Source organism: Cololabis saira, chromosome 12, assembly GCF_033807715.1.
Source record: "Cololabis saira isolate AMF1-May2022 chromosome 12, fColSai1.1, whole genome shotgun sequence".
In the NCBI taxonomy this organism is placed as follows: domain Eukaryota; kingdom Metazoa; phylum Chordata; class Actinopteri; order Beloniformes; family Belonidae; genus Cololabis; species Cololabis saira.
In genome coordinates, this window is record NC_084598.1 from 44550246 (window position 1) to 44562330 (window position 12085).

Below are 12085 nucleotides of genomic sequence, written 5' to 3' on the forward strand. Positions count from 1 at the left end.
CTGGGGCAATAATTGCACTTGGTTGTGTGTATGAGTGTGTGTGGGAGGGGTGGGGGTCATCATGTAGTTTGCATTGCCCATTCTTGGTAGAAAGTGGGCGTGTAGAGGGCGGGATGTGAGGAGAATTCACCTTCAACCTTCCAGCTGGACTGTGATTTATGAAGAGAACATTGCGTGCAAGTGTAAGTGCACACGGTTTTATAAATCCGGATGTTTTTTTGCGCCCGCCATTCTCGGCTTTTGGGTTTACGTGCACTTTTAGTATGAATCCTACACACTCTTTTATAAATGAGGCCCCAGATCCAGACTCCTGCGTTGACTCTTCGTCTTCCTCCTCCTCCTCTTCAGGCCCTGGAGGCCCAGGACCAGGACCAGGACAAGGACCGGCTGCGTCTCCCCCCCCAGAACCCGTCCCCGGCCCCCGGCAGCCACAGGTCCGGTTCCCCCCGGTCCGACCGGACCGCGACCCCGGAACCCCCGGGTTCTCAGGGTTCCCCGTCCCCGGCAGCCAGCCTGCCCGACCTGACCGAGCCCCCGGACCAGAACCAGGACCAGGACCGGGACCAGGACCCGGACCAGGAACGGGACCAGGACCAGGACCAGGACCAGGACCAGGACCAGGACCGGGCCGCCGCAGACACGCCGTCCATCAACGGAGACGACGCCCCGATTGGAGGACGGGATCAGGCCACGCCCCCAGGAGGTGTGGCCTCTTCAGATCCAGAACCAGAGCTCAGAGAAACCTACGTTTTAGTGTTTAACAGGTTTTTAATCTGTTTTCTTCAGACTCTGTCTTTGACGATGAAGGTCCGGAGACTCACGCCGTCACCGGAGAGGAAACGCCGGGGAGCAGCTCCAGTCCGACCGGAGGAGACGGAGACGGAGGAGATGGAGACGGAGGAGACGGAGACGGAGGAGACGGAGGAGACGGAGACGGCCGGCCTACAGGTACGTCCCCGGGTTGGTCCTCCTGAAACCTCTTTTCCCGGTTTCGTCCTTCATACTTTTTACCGATCTTTTCTGGAACTCAAATGTTGGCCTTCAGACCTCAGGAGAGAGTATCATCCTTCAAATACCTGGGTTTCTGGGTGGATGAGCGGCTCCTTTAGAGAACCTAATGAAAAAACTAAAGGTCAGGCTGGGTTTTTATTATCGAAATAGGGCCTGCCTTAATTTAGCAGTTAGGAAAACACTTACAGAGGGTCTGCATTGACGTCACTTCCCCACTGGACCACCCCCCTTACTCACACTGAGGGGCAAAAAAGTCTGCAACTAGTGGAGAAGACGGGATAACAGCTGATTATCGGCTTAAATTAGAGTCAGTTGGACTTGACAGTGACCCGTACAGTTACCAAGAACCAGTGGTCCATGGACATTAATATTTGGTACAGTTACCAAGAACCAGTGGTCCATGGACATTAATATTTGGTACAGTTACCAAGAACCAGTGGTCCATGGACATTAATATTTGGTAAAGTTACCAAGAACCAGTGGTCCATGGACATTAATATTTGGTACAGTTACCCCAAGAACCAGTGGTCCATGGACATTAATATTTGGTAAAGTTACCAAGAACCAGTGGTCCATGGACATTAATATTTGGTACAGTTACCCCAAGAACCAGTGATCCATGGACATTAATATTTGGTACAGTTACCAAGAACCAGTGGTCCATGGACATTAATATTTGGTACAGTTACCCCAAGAACCAGTGGTCCATGGACATTAATATTTGGTACAGTTACCAAGAACCAGTGGTCCATGGACATTAATATTTGGTACAGTTACCAAGAACCAGTGGTCCATGGACATTAATATTTGGTACAGTTACCCCAAGAACCAGTGGTCCATGGACATTAATATTTGGTAAAGTTACCAAGAACCAGTGGTCCATGGACATTAATATTTGGTACAGTTACCCCAAGAACCAGTGGTCCATGGACATTAATATTTGGTACAGTTACCAAGAACCAGTGGTCCATGGACATTAATATTTGGTACAGTTACCAAGAACCAGTGGTCCATGGACATTAATATTTGGTACAGTTACCAAGAACCAGTGGTCCATGGACATTAATATTTGGTACAGTTACCAAGAACCAGTGGTCCATGGACATTAATATTTGGTACGGTTACCCCAAGAACCAGTGGTCCATGGACATTAATATTTGGTAAAGTTACCAAGAACCAGTGGTCCATGGACATTAATATTTGGTACAGTTACCAAGAACCAGTGGTCCATGGACATTAATATTTGGTACAGTTACCAAGAACCAGTGGTCCATGGACATTAATATTTGGTACAGTTACCCCAAGAACCAGTGGTCCATGGACATTAATATTTGGTAAAGTTACCAAGAACCAGTGGTCCATGGACATTAATATTTGGTACAGTTACCCCAAGAACCAGTGGTCCATGGACATTAATATTTGGTACAGTTACCAAGAACCAGTGGTCCATGGACATTAATATTTGGTACAGTTACCAAGAACCAGTGGTCCATGGAGATTCATATTTGGTACAGTTACCAAGAACCAGTGGTCCATGGACATTAATATTTGGTACAGTTACCAAGAACCAGTGGTCCATGGACATTAATATTTGGTACAGTTACCAAGAACCAGTGGTCCATTTGTCTCTCTTAAGCTCCGATTTCTTGCTAAATCTATGAGTACAGTCGATCGCACAACAGCTCTTTCCCACCTTAGATGTTTTTTTTTCCAGTTGCTCAAACTGAAAGTTTACGCTGCCACTCAGTCTTTCTGCCACTCAGTGGGCGAAACCTGCTGTGAAGTCGCATCTGTGAGGTCATGCACATTCCCTCTATAAAAAAAAAAGAAGTCCCACTTCCTGTCTCTGATCCAGATGTGGAGCCTCCCCCCGGCCCCCCCGACCAGACGGAGGTCGTCCCCCCCCGGAGCAGGACAGAGGTCCAGCAGGTGAACGGCATGGTGGAGGACCGCTCCTCCGTCTCCTCCAACGACATGCTGGTGAGCATCGCCCGTTGCCTAGCAACCGCCTCCCGACCCGGGGGGCGGAGTCTCCGGCTCCTGTCCCGGTCCCGTCCCGGTCCCGTCTCACCCCCCGTCTCTTTCAGGACGGCGAGGGCCTCCAGGGGCCCCACAGCGCGGCCCGGTTCTCCCACGTCCTGCAGAAAGACGCCTTCCTGGTGTTCCGGTCGCTCTGCAAGCTGTCCATGAAGCCGCTGGCCGACGGACCGCCGGACCCCAGGTACGAGCTCCGTTTTTTGATTTGATTTTTTTTTTTACATTTGATTTGAAGATTTTATTTCGAACATGCATGTTAAAAAAGAGAGCACACCTCACGGATCCACCAACATGTTCCAAACAGAGTAGGATTGAAGTAAAAACTTATCCAGTCCTACCCCTGAATGTGACATATAACAAGAGTTTCAATAAACGTACTTATAAAACACACATACCTACTTTAATAACTGTTCTATACAGTGATATAATATAACTCAATAATATGTATATATAAATATAGTCAAAAACAAACAAACAAAAGAAAACAAAACAAACATCCAGCATTTAGTTGTTACTATGTATGTTTGTAATAATAGAAGTAATTATAATGTACAGTATTACATTATCATTACTTTACTATAATACTACAATATAATAGAGAACAATAAACAGCAATGGTATAACAATATACTTGAATAACTATATAAGAGTAGATATGCTATATATATACACATTGGTTCATATATTTACCTCCAATTATATACATAAAAATTACTATAAATCTATATAGCGACATATCTACATATAACTATAAATCAGTATATGTTAATAGAGATATAGATATATAAATAGTGTACGTATAATACAGCTCATATATTTATTTACATACCTACATATAACATATCTATATCCATAATATACGTCTATATATCTACATATATTAACACACTACATTTACAGCTGTCCCGGTGGTTCTGGGTCCTACCAGAACCGTAGTTACTCCCTGAGGGCCCCGGGGCCCCGGGGCCTCACGTCTGGTCTCTCTCGCTGGTGTCTGGTTCCGTCTCGGTGTCTCTCCGAGGTCGAGCTGCACCGGTGCTTTTGTCCACTTTTCCATCCCGTCGCGGCGCCGTCGGCTCCGGTGACGGTAACCGGACCCTCAGAGTCGGGCGCCGTGACGAGACGGAGTAAAACGAGCCGGACCTTCGTGAGCGTCAGAATAAATTACCGTCAGACCTGCAGGTCCACGTGAGGCCTTAAAGCCACTGTATGTAGTAACAGCAGCTCAGCCACACGGGGGCAGCACCAGGAGAGATTCACCAGAACCTCAGGATGAAATAATAACGTCCTCGCTGCCGGCGTTAGACCTGCTGACCTGCTGCTGGTTGGTAGTTCAACGCTGGCTCGGTTGACGATGGCAGAGAGGCGCCGGTCAACAGCCAGCCAGACGTGTCCAGGCATTTCCAGACGTTTCCAGATGTTTCCAGGCATTTCCAGATGTTTTCACACGTTTTCAGAAGGTTTTCAGATGTGTAGAGAGGTTTCCAGGAATTTCCAGGCGTTTCCAGACGTTTTCCAGACGTTTCCAGGCGTTTCCAGGCATTTCCTGACGTTTCCAGGCATTTCCCAGACATTTTCCAGACATTTTCCAGACGTTTTCCAGGTGTTTTTCAGACGTTTCCAGACGTTTTCCAGGCGTTTCCAGATGTTTTCAAACGTTTTCAGATGTGCCCAGACGTTTGCGGACGTTTCCGGACCACGTTTACAGGCATTTTCAGACGTTTACAGACGTTTACAGACGTTTACAGGCGTTTTCAGACGTTTACAGATGTTTTCAGGCGTTTTCAGGCGTTTTCAGACGTTTACAGATGTTTTCAGGCGTTTTCAGGCGTTTTCAGACGTTTACAGATGTTTTCAGGCGTTTTCAGACGTTTACAGATGTTTTCAGGCGTTTTCAGACGTTTACAGATGTTTTCAGGCGTTTGTAGATGTTTCCAGGGTTTTTCAGACTTTTTCAGAGGTTTCGAGATGTTTCCAGACGTTTCCAGCGGTTTTCAGAAGTTTGAGATGTTTCCAGACGTTTTACTGGAGTGTCTGACAGGCTTTGGTTTGGTTTGGCCAACGTTTGACGGTAAAACGGTAAATTTACAGCTAGAAAAACTGCTGTTGCTGAAAACGGTGCATTGAATTATGGGAGTAGAAAGGAAGAAAGACATCACATTTGTGTGTGTGTGTGTGAGAATACATATCTATCTCATCTGAGTTTGTCGTTTGTAATAAAACCACATTAGAAAATGGCTCAGAGGGAAACTGTCAACATTTAACACGTAACCATGGCAACGCAGGTGGAGACATCAAAGCCTCTGAGGCCGTTTTTGCTCCGTCCCACATTAGAAGGATTTCCTCTCACGGCGTTCCCGTCTCCGCAGGTCCAACGTTAGAAGGATTTCCTCTCACGGCGTTCCCGTCTCCACGTCCAACGTTAGAAGGATTTCCTCTCACGGCGTTCCCGTCTCCACGTCCAACGTTAGAAGGATTTCCTCTCACGGCGTTCCCGTCTCCACGTCCAACGTTAGAAGGATTTCCTCTCACGGCGTTCCCGTCTCCGCAGGTCCAACGTTAGAAGGATTTCCTCTCACGGCGTTCCCGTCTCCACGTCCCACATTAGAAGGATTTCCTCTCACGGCGTTCCCGTCTCTGCAGGTCCAACGTTAGAAGGATTTCCTCTCACGGCGTTCCCGTCTCTGCAGGTCCCACGTTAGAAGGATTTCCTCTCACGGCGTTCCCGTCTCTGCAGGTCCAACGTTAGAAGGATTTCCTCTCACGGCGTTCCCGTCTCTGCAGGTCCAACGTTAGAAGGATTTCCTCTCACGGCGTTCCCGTCTCTGCAGGTCCAACGTTAGAAGGATTTCCTCTCACGGCGTTCCCGTCTCCGCAGGTCCAACGTTAGAAGGATTTCCTCTCACGGCGTTCCCGTCTCCGCAGGTCCAACGTTAGGATTTCCTCTCACGGCGTTCCCGTCTCTGCAGGTCCCACGTTAGAAGGATTTCCCCTCACGGCGTTCCCGTCTCTGCAGGTCCAACGTTAGAAGGATTTCCTCTCACGGCGTTCCCGTCTCTGCAGGTCCAACGTTAGAAGGATTTCCTCTCACGGCGTTCCCGTCTCTGCAGGTCCAACGTTAGAAGGATTTCCCCTCACGGCGTTCCCGTCTCTGCAGGTCCAACGTTAGAAGGATTTCCCCTCACGGCGTTCCCGTCTCTGCAGGTCCAACGTTAGAAGGATTTCCTCTCACGGCGTTCCCGTCTCTGCAGGTCCAACGTTAGAAGGATTTCCCCTCACGGCGTTCCCGTCTCTGCAGGTCCAACGTTAGAAGGATTTCCTCTCACGGCGTTCCCGTCTCCGCAGGTCCAACGTTAGGATTTCCTCTCACGGCGTTCCCGTCTCCGCAGGTCCAACGTTAGAAGGATTTCCTCTCACGGCGTTCCCGTCTCCGCAGGTCCCACGTTAGAAGGATTTCCCCTCACGACGTTCCCTTCTCCGCAGGTCCAACGTTAGAAGGATTTCCTCTCACGACGTTCCCGTCTCCGCAGGTCCCACGAGCTGCGCTCCAAGATCGTGTCCCTGCAGCTGCTGCTGTCGGTGCTGCAGGGCGCCGGGCCCGTGTTCCGGACACACGAGATGTTCGTCAACGCCATCAAGCAGTACCTGTGCGTGGCGCTGTCCAAGAACGGCGTGTCGTCGGTGCCGGAGGTGTTCGAGCTGTCGCTGGCCATCTTCCTCACGCTGCTGTCGCACTTCAAGGTGCACCTGAAGATGCAGATCGAGGTACGAGCTGTCATCTAAGTTTTTATTAGTTTTAGTCACGTTCATTCTACTTTTAGTCAAGTTTCAGTCGACTGAAAGTCTGAGCATTTTAGTCTCATTTTAGTCAGAATTGTCCATTTTAGTCTAGTTTTAGTCAAAGATTGTATTTATCCAAACCCATTTTGCAATTCAAACAAGGTTATCTTATTATTATATTATTGTTACCTTATAGACTCAAGAATACATTCATTCCAGATACAGAAGACTCATTTGAGTTTACAACATATGTATTTTTCCACATTTCTCCCCGTCTTTTTCTTTTTCCACGACACATTGGGTTTTCTTTTCCACGTCTATGTAGGTATTATATAGAATCAATATAACTTTGTTCCGAAGATCATTTATTTCTCTTACCCAGCCGAAGTTTTTTAAAAGTTTTAACAGATGCATTCATTTATAAATGATCTGAATGACATGTACTCCGAATTATATTTTTAGTTAAACATAGTTTTTAGTGCTTATAAATTAAAATGAATGATTTATTTATTTCCAAATAAAATGAATTGTTTTAAGGATTTTAATGACTAGTTTACTGTGCAAATGAAATAAACTATTTTAAAGGGACAGTTCTTATATTAAAGGGTATCATTATAGAGGCTGGGCTACAAAAGTGGATCCAAAGATGGTTTCTTCTTCTTTTTTAGAAGAGTTTCGAGTTTTTATTTTGTAATCTAAATTTTAGTCTGGTTTTTATTCCTCTACGATATTGCATGATATATTTAATCATCGTTATCGTCACATGACCAGTATTTTCGTTGCGTCTCGTCTCGTTTCCCTCAGGTGATAAATGTTCGTTGACGACGATATTTGGTCATAATTTTAATTGACGAAAGCCCAGGTGATGAGTATAGATCCTGAACCGTGCCCGGCCGCCTTACCTGAGAGCCTGTGTTTGTGTTTGTGCCCCCCCCTGAACCCCCCAGGTTTTCTTCAGGGAGATCTTCCTCACCATCCTGGAAACGTCCACCAGCTCCTTCGAGCACAAGTGGATGGTGATCCAGACGCTGACGCGGATCTGTGCAGGTAGGACTGACAGAGTTGTGAAAGAAAATCAGGGGGGATGGTGGATTTTATCATATGGGGACAGATAATTTGTGCTGATTACAAATAATATAATATATTACAAATAATAGCAGTGACCAAAACAGCTGCAGAAATCCTGCAGGAATGACATAGCAGCAGTTAAATGCAGCCTTCTGTAAGCTTTAAATATCCACTGGGCTTACATCAAATACATCAAAACACAACAATAAAAAACACTTTTCTGAACTTATCAATATGACTCTGTCCTTCACAGGATAAGTAACATGGATCACTGCAAAAACTCACAATCTTAACAAGAATATTTGTCTTATTTCTAGTTAAAATGTCTCATTTTAGTAAAAAAAATCTCATTACACTTAAAACAAGACTCATCACTGGAAAAAACAACAATTTTCACCTGTTTCAAGTAGATTTTCACTTAAAATAAGTAGAAAAATCTGCCAGTGGAACAAGATTTATTTGCTTGTAATAAGAAGATAAATCTTGTCCCACTGGCAGATTTTTCTACTTATTTCAAGTGAAAATTTACTTGAAACAGGTGAAAATTGTCAAATAAGTTATTTTTCTGGTGTTATTTTTCTGGTGATGACTGTAAATGTTGAAATAGCAGTAAAACCACATTCATTGATGAAATGACATAAGGGATGGAAAGGAGGGATGGTAGTTTTACAGGGGGGATGATTTGGACCGTTTTTATTTCAGGGGGGGATGATTTGGACCGTTTTTATTTCAGGGGGGATGATTTGGACCGTTTTTATTTCAGGGGGGGATGCCATCCCCCCTCATCCCCCCTCAACTCGAGTACTAGTTGTACCTGCCCCCCCCGTCCGGTCACTGATCACCTGTCCTACCTGTCGCCCCCCCCCCCCCCCACAGACGCCCAGTGCGTGGTCGACATCTACGTCAACTACGACTGCGACCTGAACGCCGCCAACATCTTTGAGCGTCTGGTCAACGATCTGTCCAAGATCGCCATGGGCCGCAGCGGCCAGGAGCTGGGCATGACGCCCCTGCAGGTACCAGTGCATGGGGGGGTTATTTTACTTATTTAACCTTTTATTTAACCAGGTAAGAGAACAGTTTCTCATTTACACTGGCTGCGTTTACATGGGAAGTTTAATTCCTCTTTAATTCAGAATTAAAATTAAATCAGATTTAAAATGAGTAAAAATGACCATGTAAACACCTAATTCCTATTGAAAATGGCCATTCAGAATTAAACTTAATTCCGAAGTAAGTGTCTGGTTTATTCTGATTTTAAATCTGAATAGAATAATTCCAGATCATGTATAAACTCATTCCTCTTTAAATTAATCCCGGTCTTTCTTTCTGCTCGTTCCCTCGCCCGTCTGTCTCCATGATCTTATATTCCACTGGGCTGGTTTTCCTAACAAAGTTTCCAGATGCAGCAGCAGTAAACGCTGGTCAAGAGCAGAGACCATTTATTTAATAAATAGAAATAATTAAAAGAACAGATGGAAACAGGAAACATCAGAACGGTGAGCTTTTCAAAGTTGTAGCAGCTAAGTTAGTTTTTCTTCCGGTAGTTTAACTTCCGGTCCCCCCCCTATCCAATCAGAACCTTCCCAACCCCCAGACCTGGAGAGGAATTGGAGAAAGACCAGCAAACGTGTTTCCATGGAAACCTCCATTCAGAATTACTATTTCCATGTAAACTGGAAGGAAAATAGTTTAATTCGGAATTATTAATTCTGAATTAAAAAACATCATGTAACCGTGGCCAGTGAAGATTTCCGTGTGGCAATTTTACTGGATTATGTGTGATTTTTTTTTTTTTAGGGGTGTCAGTTTAGTGCCTTCATTAGATTATTTAATTACACTGCTAATTTAAGCATTCTGAAAATGAATGCAATTAGTTATGAGTGGCAAAATGCGCGAGCATTTTACATTTGGCCCATTGAGTGACGCGAGGCGAGTAAATCTTTGCTAGGGCCTTTGAATGGCAAGTTCAAACTCAATGGCAAAGTGGGTTGCTGCTGATTGTGACTCATTTTGAATGGAGAGTCTGCTTAAGGGCCTATTTGAGACTCAGCCTTATTTTATTTCTGAATTTTATTTATTTATCTGTATTTGTATTGCATTTTTGAATAATGCACCTGGACTAATTGGTTTGCTGATGTGCTTGAGCTTTTTCTTTTGAATTTCATTTATGAAACACTTCACCAATAAAAATGTGGATTTCAAATCTTCTCTTCTTAGTGTATTCAATTGATTAGTCATGCACTGCAATTTTGCAATGTCTTAGAATTCAAATTCTTTATTTAGGGACCTTTAGCAGATATGAGAATAAAATGTGATTAATTAGATTAATTAATTATAAATCCTGTAATTAATTAGATACATTTTTTTAATCGCCTCACAGCACTAGATTTTTCCAAAGAATTTAGTGGATTAAAACTCTGGGACTAAATTCAGTGTGGGCGTTTCCGTAACCCGGTGGTCTTGTCCCTGCAGGAGCTGAGTCTGCGTAAGAAGGGTCTGGAGTGCCTGGTGTCCATCCTGAAGTGCATGGTGGAGTGGAGCAAGGACATGTACGTCAACCCCAACCTGCAGGCCAACCTGGGTACGTGCTCTCTGATTGGCTGCTGGTCACCTGACCGCAGGCTCAGTGAGGTTCTGACCGGTTCTAACCGGGTCTAACTGGTCCCTCGTCTGCAGGCCAGGAGCACCCGTCGGACGGCGAGGCCGGGGAGCTGAAGCTTCCGGAGCAGCTGGCCGGGCGGCGGGACAGCGCCAGCTCGCTGGACTCCACCCTGTCGGCGGCGGCGACGCAGGCCGACCACCCGGAGCAGTACGAGGTCATCAAGCAGCAGAAGGACATCATCGAGCACGGCATCGAACTGTGGGTCTCCTCGTCTCCTCGTCTCTCCGTCTCCCTGTTGACCCTTGACCCCTGGCTGACCCTCCGTTAGGGCTGGGCGATATGGACCAAAAGTCATATCTCCATATTTTTTAGCTGAATGTTGATACTCGATATATATCGATATTTTTTCTGTGACATAGCATTATAGCATAGCATCTCTGTTAGCATCTCTGTTAGCATCTCTGTTAGCATCTCTGTTAGCATCATTTTTTTCTGAGGCAAACCCTTAAAAAAACAGTCAGTTTTAATACAAACCTCGTGCCAAATGTCACACAGGTTCCTTTATTAACAGAGGTCTGCACAATATCAACATGTATAAAACAAATGAAATAAAAATAAACTGCCTGCATATATAGAATAAAAATGCTTCTTGAATAAAATAAAACAAATATCCCTTTCCTGCATAACAATTAAATTAAAATACACTGTAATTAATACAATGTAGACAGTAACAGGCAGACTTTTCCACTGAGGTTGACAGTTGTGCAAATAACAAAACATTTGTGCAAATCTCAAATAAAACATTCAAGTCAATTTGTCACAAAATAAGCTATATAAAAATCATATTTTTTTTTTTTTTTTTTTTAAATCGATATAAACGATATTGTCTCGTACCATCGCGTTTGAAAATATATCGATATATATTAAAATCTCGATATATCGCCCAGCCCTACCCTCCGTCTGTCTCCCCGTTGACCCTTGACCCCTGGCTGACCGTCCCTCCCTCCCTCTGTCTCTCTGCAGCTTCAACAAGAAGCCCAAGCGAGGGATCCAGTACCTGCAGGACCAGGGCATGCTGGGAACCACGGCCGAGGACATTGCACAGTTCCTGCAGCAGGAGGACCGGCTGGACACGGTGAGTCCTGCCTGTATATATTGTTGTGCCACAGCGGTTGCGCTGTTCAGTTATCAAGATTTATTAATAATTTTATTCGACAATTATTAATAATTAATAAGGTAGATTACTTATCAAACGCTTTCTTTTACAGTCCAGTTTCACTTTAATTAATGGGTAAATATCAGGTAATTATTTCTGTACTTAATGAGGAAGTACCAGGTAATATTATGGAAACAACACACGCTTTCTTTTACAGTCCAGTTTCACTTCAATTACTGAGTAAACTCCAGGTAAAAATGTCTGTACTTATTGGGTAAATACTTAGGAAATAGAATTACTGGGCAAGTAACTACAAGGTAAGTACCTGCCAATTGCCAGGTAAAACATGGTAACTATCAGGTTAATTACAAGGTCAATAGAGTCATTTACACCCTCGGGGGTACATGCACCAATCCATTGATAATACA

At 44.8% G+C, this 12085-nt stretch overlaps 1 protein-coding gene across 2 annotated transcripts in view; it reads left to right on the top strand.

Moving 5' to 3' along the window:
* Window positions 1–793: 793 nt before the first annotated feature.
* arfgef2 (ADP-ribosylation factor guanine nucleotide-exchange factor 2 (brefeldin A-inhibited)) overlaps window positions 794–12085 on the top strand; it is a 36272-nt gene continuing 24980 nt past the window's right edge. For both annotated transcript variants that reach the window (XM_061736866.1, XM_061736864.1), the window contains exons 1-10: window positions 794–890; window positions 930–948; window positions 2867–2991; window positions 3099–3232; window positions 6579–6813; window positions 7776–7875; window positions 8773–8912; window positions 10372–10480; window positions 10576–10759; window positions 11525–11636. In XM_061736866.1, coding sequence (XP_061592850.1) covers window positions 2950–2991; window positions 3099–3232; window positions 6579–6813; window positions 7776–7875; window positions 8773–8912; window positions 10372–10480; window positions 10576–10759; window positions 11525–11636 — 1056 coding nt within the window. In that variant the 5' untranslated portion in view covers window positions 794–890; window positions 930–948; window positions 2867–2949. The remainder of the gene's footprint in view (window positions 891–929; window positions 949–2866; window positions 2992–3098; window positions 3233–6578; window positions 6814–7775; window positions 7876–8772; window positions 8913–10371; window positions 10481–10575; window positions 10760–11524; window positions 11637–12085) is intronic.